The sequence below is a fragment of the Gouania willdenowi genome, chromosome 21 (genome assembly GCF_900634775.1).
Source record: "Gouania willdenowi chromosome 21, fGouWil2.1, whole genome shotgun sequence".
Lineage (NCBI taxonomy): Eukaryota > Metazoa > Chordata > Actinopteri > Blenniiformes > Gobiesocidae > Gouania > Gouania willdenowi.
In genome coordinates, this window is record NC_041064.1 from 19,199,285 (window position 1) to 19,218,605 (window position 19,321).

The 19,321-nt window shown below is 38.7% G+C and overlaps 1 protein-coding gene across 1 annotated transcript in view; it reads right to left on the reverse strand.

Annotated features, from left to right (window-relative positions):
- The window catches only part of klf12b (Kruppel like factor 12b), a 53,424-nt gene that overhangs the window by 13,175 nt on the left and 20,928 nt on the right, over positions 1 to 19,321 (reverse strand). The window contains exons 2-4 of the mRNA XM_028435414.1: positions 16,789 to 16,871; positions 7,699 to 8,236; positions 2,011 to 2,146 (exon numbers count right to left, since the gene is read on the reverse strand). Coding sequence (XP_028291215.1) covers positions 2,011 to 2,146; positions 7,699 to 8,236; positions 16,789 to 16,854 — 740 coding nt within the window. The 5' untranslated portion in view covers positions 16,855 to 16,871. The remainder of the gene's footprint in view (positions 1 to 2,010; positions 2,147 to 7,698; positions 8,237 to 16,788; positions 16,872 to 19,321) is intronic.

Sequence of the window (19,321 nt, forward strand, 5' to 3'; positions counted from 1 at the left end):
AGTATATCTATAAGTATATCTATAAGTGTATCTATAAGCATATCTATGTATATCTATAAGTATATCTATGCATATCTATAAGTATATCAATATGTATATCTATATGTATATATATAAGTATATTTATATGTATATCTATAAGTATATCTATATGTATATCTATAAGTATATTTATATGTATATCTATAAGTATATCTATATGTATATATATAAGTATATCTATAAGTATATCTATAAGTATATCGATAAGTATACTGTATCTATAAGTATATCTATATGTATATATATATAAGTATATTTATATGTATATCTATAAGTATATCTATATGTATATATATCAGTATATTTATATGTATATCTATAAGTATATCTATAAGCCAACTGCATGTAGGCATACACACCCCACTGAGCAATAGACAGATATTAGACGTCTAGTTATTTTTTAGACCTAATTTCAACTAGATTCTGTCTATTTTTAGACGTAATTTAGACATTGCACTGTAATCCATTATTCATGTATATAATATAATATATGTCTAGTCTACATTTAGACGTCTAAAAAAAGTTTCATTTCTATACCCCTGGTAGACCAGTTTTAGACTAGACGTCTAAGGAACATTTAGACGTATATTAGACCTAAAAATGCTCGGTGGGACATATCCTCGCAAGTACACAGTGCAGAGTGTAAGCTATGGAAACCACACAAAAGTGCACATGTAGACCATGACAATTAGCATAATATCGCTGAGAAGTTATGGTAAACGTTTAGGACTTAGGTCACATGTTTCAAACTCAAGGCCCGGGGGCCAATTCCGTCCCTTTAGAGCAGGGGTCACCAAGCTTTCTGAAACAGTGAGCTACTTCATAGGTACCGAATAGTCTGGAGGGCTACCAGTTAGAAAAGCACCTCCTAAATACCAAATGTTCACGGTTTCACTTTAATTAGAGCGTAAGATAAAAAGAAAGGCTAGCAGTTAAAAGGTAAGAAATATTTAAGTTTCAACATGCAAAACTTTATTACTCCTAATTTATGCAATTGTTTCATTTTCATCGCATTTCATAGAAAATTCTGTCATAGTTTACGAAAATCCCCCTTGTGTTTATAAAAATATATTCTAAATATCAAATAACATACCACAACCCATACACCCAATCTGCAACACTTAAAAACATTTTTCACAGTGAAAATAAACATTTGCAGATGGTTAATTTCATACTAAAACTTCATCAGGTGCAGCAATATTTAACCCTACTAAGTACGAGCTACATCTGTCATATGTAATTATCTTTGTAAGTTTGAATCCTGGAAAATAAATCAGATTTTATTTGAAGTTCATTAGTGATTAGAGCCCCTGAGGGCCCCTCACATGGTACATGCGGGCTACCTGGTGCCCGTGAGCACCGTATTGGTGACCTCTGCTTTAGAGTTTCCAATTTGGCCCGCAGGAGAAAGTAAAAATAAAAACAATGACAGAAAAGACATGATTCAATGTGTAAATTACAACTAATTTCATTGTAGATATCGCAGTCTCTTCAAATACACAAATGTAATGAAACTTTACAATATCTGCCAGTGCTCACAGTTTTTCAACGCTCATATCACATGATGGCAGTCATTTTTAAAAGCTGAATTGCTGAAAGAACTCTCAATTTTGCACAAATTACTTCAAAAAATGTTAATTAAATTAAATAAAATAAAAACGTATCACAAAATCAAGCAAATGCAAGTGTAGCTCCTGCAAGGACTGATGCTGTATCTGTCACTTATTGCTTGGATATTTTCAGAACTTATCATTTAACGATGGAAGTGAAAAGTTATTGTTGACATTTCTTGTTATCCCGCCTATTATCTGCGGCCCACTTGATATCCAACTGGTCCATATTTGGCCCTGAATTATGTGATCTGATTCACACCCCTTAATGGATAACTACTGCAGATTTAAACATAAACCTAAAGAGTCCATAGCAGAGATAAAAGTCCCAGGTTATTAAACAGACTGAGGTACTCACTCTTGTACGGCGCGAGCTATAGACAATGCAGTGGAGCCTGTCTCATTAACACTGTCCAAGGTGACATTTGGCAGGTCGTCGTCGTCGCTGTCACTTTTGATCTGCCTCGGCGACAGGCCGTTGTGGTCCATGTGCGCTGTGAGGATGGAACAGGCAGGAGAGTCAGACACATGACATGACACACGACCTGCTGCTAGAAACTTTTAATTCACAGAAAATATTCTGTCATTATACAACCAAGTATGCAGTGTCGGTATTTTATTCTGGTGTTGTCAAACTAATTTCATTCATAATAGTCACTATGAGTAATTGCACACTAGGGATGTACACTAAGGTGTATATGATGCTATAAGTAAAAGTTTTCCAAATTTTGCCAGATCGCATTTTTTACTTGTTCCTATTGACATTTTACAGAGCACCTAAAGGGACACAGGTAGTGGTTTTTTTTCATTGCATGCTCACGCAAAGGTTCCACGTGATACTAGTGACACTAACCCTAACCCTAACGCTGAAATAAAGCTTTACTCGATCCTCTAACATGATTAACTCCTTATGAGCAGAGCATGAAGCCTGATGACTGACGTTTATAAGCGCGCACGTGAAACATTTTACGTGCACGCTTAAAACTATTACGTGCTCCCTTAGAATCACGTATTAGTTTCACGCCCTCGTGTGGAACCTTTACGTGAGCACGCAATAAAAAAAAAATACATAATAATATCCGTGTCCCTTTAAGGGCTCAGTAACATTTTGAACATTTGAACCAAATATTTTGCCAATATAACATCAGTAAATGGTGGCGCACTTTTTCAGTATTTTTATGGCTCAACCGAAAAATGCGCAACTTTCACAGATATCAGAAATTTGAACGATTTATAGGTAAGTATGGTCATTAATTGTACACACAAGATCTTAACCAGCCTTTAACTATTAAGACAAAAATCTGGCCGCAGCACAGCCTGGATGTTACTGGCTGGTAAATGTCCGTCTGGCATACCTGGTGGGCCGTCGACCCTAAGTGGGCCGGTCAGCTACATTTTTTTGACAAACGAGCGGAGGCAGACATGTTAAAAGGTGGCCAAAAATGATCCAAAAGTGGTAAAAATGTGGCAAGAAAAGAGTTTAGAGTGACAAAAATGGGCCAAAAGCCGTCAAGAGTGGGCAAAAAATGGGCAAATAAAGAGAAACCAGGTGGTATGTAATCAACTTTCAACTTTTTCAACTTCATCAACTTTATTGACCAAGAAATGTATGTTATACACACGAGGAATTTGACTTGGTGAACTGTGCTCTCTCTAACAGTGTAAACATTAAATAATAACAATCAACTAGAAAAAAAAATAAAAAATATAAACATAAATATGAACAGTAGTTAGACTAATATGTGCAAAACTAAATAAAATAAGATAACAATAACAAGATCAGATAATAATAATAATAATAATAATAATAATAATAATAATAAGAATAATAATAATAATAATAATAATAATAATAAGAATAATAATAATAATAATAATAATAAAATAAAATATAATAATAATAAGATAAGAGTGCAGTAGTGCATTGATGAGTAGTGCAGGTGAACATTTAAATTATGTATGTAATGGCAAAGTGTAGCTTAAATTGGCAAAACGTGGCAAATAATAGTGAAAAAGGGCAAAAATGTAGAACAAAAAGAGGGGAAAGGGGATAAAAATGATTGGCAAAGGGTAGCTGAAGTCTGAAAAAAGTGTCACAACTTTGGCAAAAATGGGACAAAGGAAGTTGCAAAATGTAAATAGGTAAAAAGGGGTTCAAAAGTGTCCCCCTTTTAAGGTTTTCTGGAGGAAAAATAATTAAAATGAAAACATAAAGAGCCACATACTTCTACGTGGTGTCCGCTGATAATGTGGTGGGCTGGTCTAGACAGAAAATACCAAGGCTGAATTTTCGTACCAGTCCACCTCTGACCATCTGTAATAGGAAAGTTTCAGCTGACAAGAAATTCTCTTCATCATGAAGAATAACAAGACAAGAATAAAAAAGACTTTCTAACAAGACTCTTTTTTTATTTGTACTCCTATAGAACACACTTGCTCGCATGGTATATAACCTTGACCATTTAATGCAGAAAACTCAGCGATCCCGCTCTCCTATAGTGGGTATGGCAGCTATTCAACAGGTTGTTATCATTTGTCCATTTGACATCTCCAAGGATGTATCTCGAGAGCAGAGCCCACTGCGACTGTGGCTTTGTCGTCTCCATGGACACGGAAAATCATGAACAACTCAACAAATGAACTTTAAAAAAAAAAAAAAAAGAAAAAAAGCTTGCTGGAGATTGATTCTCAGAGAAAATGTACTGAAGATGACAGTCTGCGATCTTGAACTGCTAAAAGTATTTGGGTTTGGTGTTTTTTTTTTTTTTTTAAATGATTACTACATTCTTGTTTATGAAGATGAATTTTTCAGAAACACAAACAGACACAGGTCTGAGGTCTGAAGCATTCCCATCTACTGTAAATGCAGTGCTTTTATAAGCCATCAGGACTTCACCTCCTCTGCTCTCTCAGCTGAGACCGTGGCCATAATGGCCCATAATAATGGTCTCCAGTTAGGAGCAGACATGGTGTTATTACTGAAAGGGGGTTGGGTCGGGGGCACAGAAAAATGCTGCAACTCTGCTGGTGCCTTTGCTTTTAAATGTTTCTACTGTTGATGTAGATGTAGCACATGCAGAGTGGTCACCCACTCGCCTACCCTATGGGAAACCTGTAATTAACGCCAAATGCAATGCACGCTTTAAAAAAAAAAAAAAAAAAAAAGGGGGGGGGGCATTTTGAACAAGGGACACAAAGGAGGAGTGGTGGAGAGGTGGGCAGAGCACAGGATTTCTTTCTTTCACTCCTGTTGTTTCCAGTCAAGCCCTGTTTCCATGGTAACCTCCTGCCGGAGACAGGGAGACAGCAGTGAAAGAAAAGGATACCCGCCCTCTGTTCAAGAGGATGGCCAGCCTGCTTCTGTGTATCCGGGTGTGCGTCCACATGGGAGTGCAGACCATGATAAATGTGTGTGTGTGTGTGTGTGTGTGTGTGTAAATGTTTGGATTAATGTTGGGAAAACTTATCATTTAGTTGAAAATCTTATAAACAACCCACCAGTAGAGGCAGCAGACGTAGAAAAAATAAACAAGGCAGAGTCAGAAAAGCATCTTATTTTGAAAAAAAAAAAGAACATGTATTGTCATGAGGCAAATTAACAACCTTAAAGTTGTGTTTGTCTAGTGGTTGTTATCTCATTAAAACTATCCACCACACCCAATGGTTATTCGCCCTGTTTCCTTTGTGTTGAGTGCCTTCAGAAGCTGGGCCGAGCGGATGTCGTGCCCCTGTGTAAACGCACGCATTTACCACCCATTTTTTCAATATCTATCCACACCCTCATGTGCGCAAGTCTTGTTTTTTTTGCCCTTCATTTTTTCCCCTCCTCTCTTCCACGAAGCAGACGTCGCCCATCTCTGAGGACCACCACACCCAGTCCTCCCAGCGTCTGTGTGATCACACATCTCCGTGGGTTAGCGTGTATGCACAGGAGGTGCACAGGTGGGAGTGTGACTGTAAATGTGCAGGGAGTGACAAGAAGCAACCTCTTTTACAGCCAACAGTTGCCCTGTGTACAGCACAGACTAGGAAAGAAACACCCAGTGTAGGCTCTCTTCCAGTGGTTGGCAGTAAAACCACACCCAGAGAGAAAACCAACAACACTGTCAAAGCAAGGGCACGGACTCATAACACTGCAACTAATTCTGCTATACATTTCAAAAATGGGCTAAACTACTGTTTATTAGAGTCAGTAAAGCTGTTCAATCAGTAAGTTATTAAAATAAGTTATTTTAAGTCGTCAACTTAGTTTGTCACCATTAACAAATATATTTAGCACAAATAAATTGATATTAAAATATATATCAAGAAGAAGAAGAAAATTATAATATTTTATAATAAAAATCGAGCCACCTGTTTCAATTAATTTGACAAAATCCAAGCAGTTTTATAACTTATAAGTTTATAGGTTTTACAGTATGTCAAAGTGGGCCTGAGTGAGTATACATTGTATACCTTAAAGCTACTACCCATGACAACTATTTTATTTGATAAAATCATAGTTTATGCCTCATAGATCAAGGAATCGAACATTATTTACTACAAAAAGAAAATAAAAAGGTTGAGACTGCCGCTCACACATTTGTTTTGATCTCCACTGTAAAAACTCTCCTTTTGACAGTTTCAGAAAAGTTTCGCGCATTGCATTGTGGGTTGTGGAGTCACGTAAACGGATGCATAGAAGTGTTTTTATTTATTCTTACCGTGATTTTTTTGTATTTTTCGTCAGACAAGGAGAACAGTTCACACCCTTTTTGTTCTAGTTTGTTGCTTCTATTCCCTGTCATGTCCGACTGAAGTAAAATCCCTTCTATGCACCCGTCTCACGACTCCACATCCCACAATGCAATGCACAAAAATATCAATAAACCGAGTGTTTACGTTGAAAATGAAAATTAACTTTCAAACGGCAATTTCAATCTTTTACATCTTTATAAAGCAAATTATATTAGATGTATTGATCAATGAGACCTATACTATATACTAACTTTTTTTAAAAGTTGTGTGGGGCACTTTTAATCTACATCTACTGGTACTTTGTGACAGAATAAAACATGTTAACAATTATAACTGGAGAGTGTTTTATTCACTTTATGAACTTGCAATTGATTTTTTCCTAATTAAGCAATATTGTTTTTCTATGAAAGCTCCAGGGTTAGTTAGGACTGATACATTTTTATTATTTTTTTATTTATTATTATTTTACCCCCTGTGAACGCAGAACTACATGGTGGTATATATATTTATCCTTTTTGTATATTTATCCTGTTTGTATATGTATATATTTATCCTTTATATTCATTATTATTTTTGTTATTGTTTCTGGTTTGTTTTTTGTTCTCGCACCAACTACCAAGTTAAATTCCTTACTGTTTTTAAACTGTACTTGGCTGTACTGATTTCTGGTTAAAAACTGATGTGGAAATGAGCATCTCTGTCAATGTACTGACTTATTATTGTATTGTCTTTGTCTACTGTTTTAAACGTGGATAGTAAAAATTGAATTGCCCTTTGGGATAAATAAAGTGGATACACACCTTGGCACAGCTAGTTTTTGCTAAAGTCTGTTGCGAACATGGTTGAATGAGTTTTATCTGATATTAAGTGTGGGACTTACCTGTAAGTCCACAGAACAGAAAAATACATTGATTTTTGTTACAAATGAACATAAACGATTAAAAAAAAAATATTCTGATTTTTGTTTTTTCCATTACTTTTGTTACAAATGAACATAAATGATAAAAAAAGAAAATATTCTGATTTTTGTTTTTTCCATTACTTTTGTTACAAATGAACATAAATGATAACAAATATGTATGTATACGAACTGTATGTGTTTGTATAGTATTCTTACATAATGAAAAACTATATGTGAAGTTTAAAATGTTATTTTGTGGAGGAGGGGTAGGCACCAATAAGTTCCTTGAACTTCTGCCTCCTCTTTTTGAGCACTTTTCTCCTTTAAATACGTGATATAAATCGTACATAAAATGTGTTTTTTTATGTGGCTCAAATAAATAAATAAACAAACCGAATGAAGTCTCACCTTTGCCGTGGCTTTTGACCTCATCCAGCAGAGGTAGCATGATGGCGTTGTTGAGGCTGGATGGGGATCGAACTGCCGTCGTGTACATGAGGGGCAGCGACTGAACCACAACCGGAATGCGGTGAAGATGGCTGGCTAGTTTTCCCGCTCCCGACAGGCTGAGAGGACTGGATGGAGGGGGCGGCACAGAGTGCAGGATGTGCAAATATGGCTGACCTCGCACCCCGCTTCCAGGGGCCACCAGAGGGCCCGGCTTGAGCACCGACGAGGCTGAGGTGATGACCGACGGGGAGGAGGACAACGATGACGATGATGATAAAGATGACGGGGAGAAGGCTGATCTGAGAGGGGATGTCGAGGTGGTGTTTGTGCTGAATGAAGAGGAGGATCGAGGTTTGTTGATTGAGAGGTCGACGGGCTCGGTTTGCGTGTGGAAGTGCAGGTCGTGAGCTAGCAAGTCTTCGGGGGGTTCAGGTTTAACTCTGCTGAGGAAAAAGGGAACGGCATCCATTGCTGAAAAAGGGCGCACTTTGGGTGACTGCGGAAGGAAAGAAACAAACTGTTAGAATTTTTGAAACAATATATTAAGCTTTCATTTATTCAGGAAATTTACATCGGAGTTGACTTTGATCTCCTGACTTGTTTCGACTGCCAACTTTCAGTCTTCCTCAGAGGCATCTACTGATCGCTTTGATGTAACCTAATTGAGTTATTTCTGGGCGTGGACAAAAAGATAGTTTGAATGGATTTTTTTTTTTTTTTTTTAAATACCACCAATGAATTCATTTCAAAATAAAAAATAAAAAAAATTTGCTAAATTCATTAACTCTAAAACCGATTCAATTCAATGCTATTTTGGTGCCGTGCATTACATTTAATCTGATTGGCTGCATTTGATTGTTGTCTGGTCATTTCATTTTTTGTAGTTTCACAATGTCCGTTGATCATTTTAAAACAAAGAAACAATAGTTTACTCAGTAACAGCTGGATGTAGAAATGTAATAAATTACTTCTTTTAAAACATACTTAAGTACATGTAAATTTACTGATTTAGAAATATACTCAAAAGTACCCATAAAAGCAACTCAATTAGAGGAACTCCGTTACTTTCACCTCTGGTTTTTATGGGTTTTCTATCAGTTTTCAAAGAAAAATGACACATTTAAAAATAAATAAAGAAAGAATAAATTCAAGCATTGAATTGTTTCCGTCCCCTCACCATGATGTCATATGCAGATGAAATGCAGGAATTAAGATAGCGTCACTCACACTCGCCTTATTTCACTCTTTTTTTTCCCCCCTCGGTGTGGGTCGCTCCCTCGCTATCCTTCTTCCTGCTGTTTTCCATGACTCCCACACGAACACATCTCTCTTGGCTCCCCTTTGTATCTCTCCTAAATCTCTTTTGTGATGGTGAAAAAAAAACCATCATATGGGCTCAATTTCCTGACCGTCTCTGTCTGTCTCTCGGCGTTTTGGCCTCCTAAGACACACGCTGGTGGGTCAGAGCATCCCTCGGCACATCTTTCACTTAACACCGAGCAGACTGTAACACAATCGCTCCCTATCTGTCTGCACAAGTTTCAGGAACCTTTTTTACTCGGAAAAGATAATTGGTAACACACACACACACGTGCGCGGCATGGAACACTCCGCCTGTAACTTTTCATTTGGATGGACTCTCGAACTCTGACCTCGTATTGATGTCACAATCTCTGTCCTAACGTGGAATGGACTGGGTTTTTTTTTTTTACTGTATCCGAGGCAGATCCTCACTCTGCTGGGTGGTGTTATGTGAACAAGGGTGTGGATGCTGCTCGGAGGCTGGAAAAACACGACCATCGGAGAATGAGCACATCGGGGTTTTAACCAATCAAACATGGAAAGGGAAGCTTATTAAAGACAAAACAATAACTGCGCTCTGCACTCAGACACAAGAACAAAAAAAGAAATAAATAAAAAAATGTTTTCCTGATTTCCATTCCCACATTTCTTATCCCTTATGCAATGCTGACTGAGAGCCAGTCTGTGGTGAATTATGAATTTCTATGACCGTGTCGAATCTGTTTGTGTGTGTTCCCTTTATGTAGTAGCCATCTATTTTTACTTGTGTACTCCTTTTCAGCCCACAGGAAATGTTACGACCCCGTGAATCAAAAACGACTTCTCACTGTTAAAAACTCCTTCCAGTTGGAAAACAAACCCTGCCACATGAAAAATGCCCTCTGAAGACCTCTGGACCTCAGCAGGGTTCAGATCAGGGTCACTGGTGTCAAGTCAAGATTCACAGTACATTATGGAGTGGGGCTTATATACCACCCACCATGCTGTAACAGCGAGGGTCTTTGTTGCACTTCATTTGTGTGAATGCTGTTTATGGAAAAACCTCGGTGTGCTGCTGGTAATATTCAATGCACTACAAAACCGTTACATTTATGGTTTTCATAAAGAAATGCAATTCAACGCTTCCATTGTTATGCTACCAACACATCTTCTTTCTTTGCCAAGAGTTCAAAGATTATTGAGCCTTCCTTTCAAAGAACCAGAATAACAATATGACTTCACCAGATAAAATCCAGCCCAATAAAGATGGACTGCTACAATCAGCTCTACTAAAGTCAATAATAGGACTCACTCGGTGGGAGGGGCTTGCAGTGCCGGCAATGGAAAATGTCACGCGCTCGCAGCCTTAGTGATAGCGAGAGGTGTAAGGTCATGGTCGTCTTCTACACCTGTGGATTTCAGCTGTCAGCTTGAACAACAGCAGCCAATAAATGAATGATTGATGGCACGGCATAAATGAGACATGCTATCAAAGCTTATCAGCTCATTTAAAAAGATCACACTGTACACATACAGTAAGCATAAAATGATCGTTGTTTAGGTCATTTGTGCCAATGCAGGATAAAACAAGGTTGGATTAAGGCTGCTAGATTCTATCCATGTCAGAGGTCCTCTACCAGTGTGTAGACTGTTTTACTTTTAAGCAAAGATAAAACTTACACCAGAGTTTTTCAACCTTAGGGTCGTGACCCCATGTGGAGTTGCCTGGAATGTCTAGTAATTGGTTAAAAAAAAAAAAAAAAAAAAAAACTTAAATTAAAGTTCTATTCAATTTTTTTTTATTATTATTATTTTTCAAATACACATCACACACAATAAATATCAAATAACTGTATCCTACACTATACAAATATGAATGTAGTTCAAACAAAATGCTGTATAAAAATACCTGAGGTGGCGCACTTAACCTAATCTTGGCCACTCTGTATTCGAAACACACATTAATAAACATGATCAAAAACAAATTCAATTATTATACATCAATTTTACATAGTGCTTTTCTGGTGACTCAAAGTCCCTTTGCAATGAGGGGAACAGCTCTCAGAACAACTTTCGTTTTTTTGGTCTGCACCGGGACTTGAGCCGGCGACCTCCACCAGTCACGACCAGTGTTTGGAATAACGGCGTTTTAAAATAACGGCGTTAGGTCACAACATTATCTTTTCAGTAACGGGGTAATCTAACTAACTACTTATTAAGCCGTTACAACGCCGTTAACATTACTGAACGTTAAATGCGGTGCAATACATGCATTGATTGAATAAACTGTTATCCGAAAGCACCCCTGGCTTCATACACAGCTGTAGTGGGGAGGTGGGTTAAAAACAAGGTGATTGGCTCAGGTGGCGTTATGTTTCATGGTAGCCAATCAGAGCCAGTGTTTTTACACATGTGCCAGCACACGCGCCACACACGCAACCACTACAGATTTGATGAAGCAGCAGAGATGGCGAGCGTTGAGCAGTCCGATGAAAAGTTGGCATTTTTAAGGTGGCGATACAAACACTAGTTTAAATTAATTGTGGTCAAAGGCAAGAACGTGCATGTGAAGTCTTCATTATATCCAGGAGTGAACACTTTGTCGACATCCGTTGTAAGCAACTCAAATTTAATGAGGCACCTCACAACGACACACGCATCTAAAAAATCTGAATTCTTTGACATATAGCAACTTTTTTTTTTTTTTTAACAGTAGCTCAAATAGTTACTTTCCTTGGTAATGAGTTACTTTTATTATAGAGTAATTCAATTACTAACTCAGTTACTTTTTGGATCAAGTAGTGAGTAACTATAACTAATTACTTTTTCCCAACAAAGATTGGGAACCTTTGCCTGACACCACGGAAGGTTCCATTAAATTTTGGAGGGCAAGTAAATCTATGAACTGATTCTGAATCAGTCTCAAAAATAAAATAAAAAATCCCTCTCTTTCACCATTGGCAAAGATTTCAAAATTCATATTTCGATTCATAATTGCGATCTTTATGAAATTTTGTTCAGTTATGTTGGGTTTATTCCTCAATTACCCACAAGAGTTTCATCCAGATCACATCCAGATTGCCCATTTAATTGCGATGGGGATGGGGGTGCCCACACATTTGTATTGGATTGTTATTAATGGGGATAGAAGTTCTTTAGAAGTCTTTAGAGTGTGAATGATCATGGAACCATGATCCGGATCAATAATCCAGATAACTGCCAATATTTGGTCTAGAGGATATTTAGCGGTTGGCGAAGGTTTGCGGTCTCCGAGTGCCCCTGTTCTTAGTTCAGTCAGATATGTTTAAATGAATCGGTAGTGTGTCTAAGTAATTGTGATGCAGGTGAGGATGTCCTTTAGTTTCAGCTGTGATTTGGGAGATGCTGGAATTATACAGTATAAAGACACCAAACCTGAACTCTTACCTAAGATCATGAGTGTCTAATGTGTCACATAATGTGGCATGCAATTGTTTTGCAGTAGTTTAAGACTCAAAACTACCTGAGGCCTCTCCCTGTCTCCTCCCATAGCTATATACCTTAAACCTTAAATCTTTACAAGCATTCATGACTTTATGCATATACAGTAGCTAATGTACCAAACCCAAGCAAAGAGAAAAACACATTTAAAGCCAGGTCACATACAAAAGTTGTCAATTTTTATATTTTTGGTGTCAAAAGGCATTCCGCATTTCACTTTTAGACACATTATGTAGAAAATCTTGACAAAGCCTTAGGCAACCATTCAGCAGTTTTAGCACATGATCTCTTTGTGGTTCCATTGACTGTTAAGGAAATGTAACCATAGACTGCCTGGAGCTATACTGTCCACCAGCTTTCAAGTCATTGGATCTAAAACACTGATCCGATTGGTTTGGTGATATTGTCTCTCGACAAAGTTTTGCCATGTTTGCAGTCTCGTTTCAAGGGCATTAAAGAAGTCAAATCAAATGCTCTGTCGTCAATTCTAATTGGATGGCGAAGGACAAAAATCAAGACTGTTTTTATTGTATTCAGCTGTGTAAACACTCAAGGATGAGTTTAATAACACCAGCATATGGACATCAGATTTACTAATGAAGTGTGTTTGTCATTTCCAGGCGTTTCACATTGGCATTCAAGCGCTGATAGTCAACAAAGCTCTTTTAATGGGACACAAGAGTCGGGAATTAAATATATGATCCTACTGCAAGCCAAACTTTTTTATATGTTGTTAAAAAAAAAAAGAAAAGAAAAGGCATTTGGTGGTTAATTAAATAAAAAAAAGAAATCCAACAAAAAAAAAAAAAAACATTTGTAAGTATTCAAGGTTAGGTCTGAAACAGTGCAGTTGATAATCATTATTTAAACGTTTAAAATAAACTTGCAGCCCTGAGATGGACTAGAATAATAGAATAGAATAATAAATGAAATCAGACTGTCAACATGCATACACCTGTATTTGGACTAATACCCCCCCCACCCCATCCCACCCCCACCCCGTGCACACTTTATTCAAACTAAAGTGTGCTCCAAACAGGGCTTCAGCCCACATATATCAACAACAGGCAGTTTTTAACCTCCGCCATGGAAGTTATATTTTCACCGACATGTATTTATTTGTTTGTTTGCTAGCAGGATTACGTCAAACGTACTTTAAGAACTTTAACCATTAAATTAAATTAAACATTACGCAATGGGAGATACCATTACATTTTGTAGGGAAACCAGATCAATATATTGATTCTGGATCAGTTTCAAAAATAAAAAAACACCATCTCATCTTTGATGACATTTCAGAAATTAATATCTTGATTTGTAATTGATAAAAGTTTTGTCGGGTTGGTTCGACAATTACCAAATTGAATACAGATTGCACACTTCATGGCAATTTTACATACATTTTTACAAACAGTATCGTTATTAATGGGATTTATATTTCTTTAAAGCCTTTAAAGTGTGAATGATCATAAGACCATAATTAGGATCACTGATCCAGATAATTGTGAATATCTTGCACAGAGGATATTTTGCACTTATTGGAGGTTTGCACTCACTCAGGGCTCTTGTTATTATACACAGTATTTTTATCCCCTTAAACTCGTAACACGAGATAAAAGAAATTCTGAAGGTGGCAAACTATAATGGTGACTTAATTTCAATCTCAAATCAAAGTTTACTCTTGATTCCTGATGGTGGTCCAGTTCTACTTGTGTGGAGAGCAGTGACGTGCAGTCAGGGTAGGGTGAATTGATATTTTGATTATTTGTTTTAATTATAATATAATTATAAATCATTTATTTTTCAATTTCCGATAGCCTACAGTACCTCTTAGTTTGAAAGTGTCAGCATTTTGTGCTTTTCATAGCCCAAATCGCTAAACATCGCTATTTTCTAAAGGCTGTAAGGCAGGAGGAGGCCACACCCCTTCTCAAAAGCACATTGCTGCTCTGTCTCAGTTCCCACAGCGTGTTTTTATGTGTTTGCGCATGCGCAGTCAGTTCCCCAAGATGACAACCATTTACGTGAAAAGGCAGCTTTTGACGTAACCGTGCTATGCTAAATGCTATACGTACGTTCACAGTGTATTAGTGAATTGATATCACGTGACCGCTGCTGCTACGTTCTCTAGCTAGTAGACGGGATAACACTACAGGCAGGATGACAGTGCTAGAGACGATAAAGAAACTTTGTTTTGAGGAAAAACGACAGCTTTTAAAAGATGGGAGACCAACACCTGAGCTACCAGACCTTCAGCAAAGGTAAGGTCAGAAAATTGTTTGTACTTTTCACAGTGAATGGTACAAAAGGAAGGATTGACTTTATGGATGCTCCTCACTGAGGCTGTTCTTAGTTGTTGTTGTTATTTTCTCCATGTTTCTGTGTTTCCAACACAAACAACGGATGCACTGCCGTGTCATGAGATATATCTTGTATGGAGGCTATATTAAATAATTGTTTATGTTCCTTTAATGGTGTTTTTAACGACATTGATTTTGTTAGATGGCTAAATACTTGTTCATGTGGATCTTGTTGGGTTTTTTCTTTCTTATTATGAATTTTATATTTTGATAAGCGCATTGAGATGACTTTGTTGTAAATTGCGCTATACAAATAAAGTTGAATTTAACTGAATTTAATTGAATTAACACTTGCCAGTAGAAACATATGAAATTGTCATTGGTGTTGACATTGGTGGTCTCGATTTGGAACGCCCTGCCTACCCAACCCTAGTGCACACAGCACGTCACTGGTGGAGAGGTCAAAAGAAGCAGTTGATAGCATGCTATAAAAGTGTAAACACAGGCTTGGTTACATTTTTGCAACATATTCAGCTAATTGAAAACTTCAGCTCCAACACCAAACACTGACCCACATGTATTGGTACGCTCAACCCGACCACTGAACTCATGCCACTGTCTTTATTAGGGGATGAGGGTTTAGCAGGGCACATTTTCCAGCCTCTTGCAGGCAAATTGTCTAACTAAGCAGACCATTTCCAGCAAACCGTTGGCCCCATGCCACCCAAATGAAGACCACATTTCTGTAGCAGCCTAAACTGTCAGCCATTCAAAAGGAAGCTCAATCTGTTCAGGCTAGATTGGATCATGGTGCACTTCAAAGCAGCGTGGGCTGCAGTGTTCACATCCTGTCTGTGACTGACATCATGACATTGAGGATGAAATCAAACCATTGGTATTAGGTCGTATTGCAAAGAAGACAGCTCCATAACCATTGAGCTTCAGTTGAGAGAAGAATACCCGGTAGTTGAACCACCTGGTGCTTCTTATCAACACAAAGCAATTCTATACAAGACCCCAGATAACCTGATTAGCATCAGCTGCTAGCGTTATAAACCAACATGAGTTAGTGCTCAGCACATCTCCCACTGACTGTCCCATTTTAATATATGAGAGGAAAATATTATTCATACCTAAAGCATGGAAATCAATAATAAGTGAGCACCAATTCATCATTATTAGAAATATAAGGTGGTCTGAACTAACTACACACACAGCTGTGGCAGCAACACAGAGCCCTAGTAACCTAGCAACAGCTTCACCATAACAAGACCACTTTATTTCAAGGTACCCAAGACCCGAGTGCAGTAGTTTTATAGGAGGAATGTGAAATCCTTGCATGTGGTAGAGTTTTTGTTCTTAATATGGTAAGGAACTGGACATTCACCTCAAAATATAAACATCTATTTTGACAATTGCTATAGATTCAACAGAAGGGACAAAGATTGTGGTGAAAGGCTCTTCTTGTTGACAAAATGGAGCTCTCTGTCAAAGCAGAGGCATGTGTGAGATACAATGAAGGAAAAACTGTGATCAAATTTACAGAGAAGTGGATATAGCACAGTGTGTAGCACACGACTTGCAAGGGGTGGGTTAGAGAAATATAGAGGCAGGAACAGACACGGGGATAGATAAGATTTAGTGAGAAGATTTAGAGGTTCCCATGAAACCTTCCTCCCCTGAGCAGTGACTACATCTGTGCAATCAACCCCAGCGAGGACTCTGCGCTGGCCCCCCATCAACTCCCCGAACGACCCCAAAGCATTCCTGCCCCAGCTGTGGCTCTCCTCCTCATCCTGGTTCCTCTCATCCCCTGCTTACTACCAGGCTCTCCGACCACTCCTCCTAGCCCCCACACTCACTCTCACAGTCACTCACTTGCTTAAGCCTGGGAGTGATTATCGGCCCAGTGCCGGGAGGAGGAAAGAAGGGAAGGAAATCAGGGGAAAAAAAGGGGGGATTGTCTGGAAAACAACTGCTCTCTTACCCCTTGTTCCGATTCCAGGGGCTCAGCTTTGACTCGGACTGCAGGCATTCCGTCAAGCATTAACATCCTGTTTCTTAGGCTGCCTGCGAACGAACACAGAGAAAGACGGGTGTTAACATGACTAAGCAGGTCGCACTTTCAGTAATATGAACATTTATCTCCGCAAACGTTGTGCCTGCACCCACTGAGGAAAAAAAGGCACATTTAAAATAGATATAATTCACGTCTTAGTCATAAGAAGCTGACAGCGAAAAAGGGATGCATGAAAACAGTGTAAATCTAAAGCACAGCATGGCCTCATCTTCTCCGTAATAAAACATTCAGTGGCCTGCTGCACTGCTAAAAAACACTTAACAACACTTTATTCTGTTTGGAATTCTATGCAACACAATGCAACACACAAGCTTTATTACAAAGTTATTCAACAGCAATGGCATCAGCGGAATGTGACAGCTAGGTTCCCCCTAATCACTTCACTGAGGTAAATAGTGATGTCTCTTGGGGAAGTGCAAGGCAATCTGTAAAAACCGGAGATAACATTTTACAGACAAATCGCACACTCCGATCAACCACTGGGCAGCTGTGCCAGTCTCCTGAGCTTTGTGCTGTGGCTTTAAGAGCGATACTCAGATGGAGCCAATGACAACAACGCATGTTCCGTATCCCTCAGCTGGGGCCGACCTGAGGTAACCCCCTCTCTTATTATTTTAGCAGCAGTACACGGAGGAATGCAAGCAAGGCAAAGGGACTCTAAACATCTCGATTACTCTTCATTGCTGGCACTAGCATCAGGGTTTGTGGCCCAGTGGTTGCCATCAGCAGCACAGGGACCATTGTGACATCTATTGTTCTGAGGAAGAGGCTGACCCACTGATGAATGACAGACATTATCTGTTTGTAGCTGCTTGGTTGATCATTTATCCATTCTTTATTTTGCACATAACCACCTTTTAGCCTTTTCAGGAGATGTTTTACCTATGAACGTCCATTAAACCCACTTTGGGATTAGTTTCATTATTAAGAACCACGTGTACCTGTGAGAGAGTCGTTTAAACCCCAGATTGTTTACGTGTAGAAGGTAGGAAAAAGAGGGAGCATTTACGTCAATCTGTAAAACCCTCCCACCCCCACCTTCAGATCTCGCCTCTAAGGTCTAAGTCCCTCAGGTACCCTGGCTGTTCTGCTATTGTATTATTGTCCAGGATGTCCTTCGGCTTCAGGTCTTGCTAGGCCCAGATAGCGTTGCCATAGTAACTGTTGGGCGGGTGGAGCTGCCTCAGTCCAGCCTCGAGCCATGTGGTGAGGAAAAAAGAGCAGAAAGAGGAGAAAGTGGTGTTTGTTTTCTTCAGAATGACCATGTTACTCGTCCATTCTGATCAAACTGGGGTGCTGATGAACTGATGTGCCGAAATTCAATCTTTTTTTAAAAAGTAGACAGGAAAATACTTTAAAACAGTGGCACTTTGATGCAGAGAAGATGAAAAAAAAAAAAATCCCCAACTGTGTTTCGGAGAGTCTCTTTACATATTTGTTTTCAGAGTTTATTTGTACAGAAAATAAAGATGCAAACACTATGAATCTCTGAAAAAAGCAACCTTCTCTCAAATGCCTAAAGTCTAGCTAATCCAGCCACCTATAAGTGCTTTCCTAATGAACTGGCCAGCTGAAGAAATCAATGTCTACGGATTAGTAGAAAGAGACCCCTTGCAGAGCAATACGCAGTGTCCAAGTACTTTTACATCATCATTAGGGATCATTTATCATTTTTGTTGTATAGAAAAACCCACAAATGACAAAGTAGGTTTCTTCTTTCAAACCTGCTATTTAAAAGGAATCTCCAAATAATAGATTTGAAATAAACGAGATATGGTTTAGGGCTCCAAACCTCAGTGACTCAAAGTACTCCCTATCACTAAATTCTGGTCTGCTGGCAGCAGGCTCAGGCAACTAACAGTGTGCTGTCCATCAGCGGTAAGAGGCACTATGTGTGGGAGATGGAGGGAAGGAGGGGGTTCGAAAGAAACAGTGTAGATTACGATCACCTTTCCATTTGCTGCACTCTGAAATGAAATGGCCATCCCAGGTGTGTGGGGGCGTTGGATGGAGAGGAGGGCAGTGGAGTGTTGAGGCATCTCATTTCTTCCTCCTCCAAGCCCTCGTGTCCCCAACAAAATACTTTATAAGTAAAAGGAACAGGTGAAGACTGAGACCGGCTGTCGCCAAATACACAACCAATACACATATTGCTGCCTTCACTGTTATTGACTTTATTGACTTTTATGTGTTAAGTAATGTACATTTAGGAATAAGCAGAATCCATACTTATCCACATCTACAGTGTGTCCTGAATACCTCACAGTTCACTCATGACTATTGACTTTGGTGAAGCAACAAGCCACAGTGGACAAAGGCTGAACAAACAAACCACGATTGGTCCAGACATGCCTGATGAAAGTGGTGACATTTTGGTTGAATGTATTGACGTCGTGTAATATGCTTTCATCCATTATTCTTGGTAAGGATTGTGGGGAGC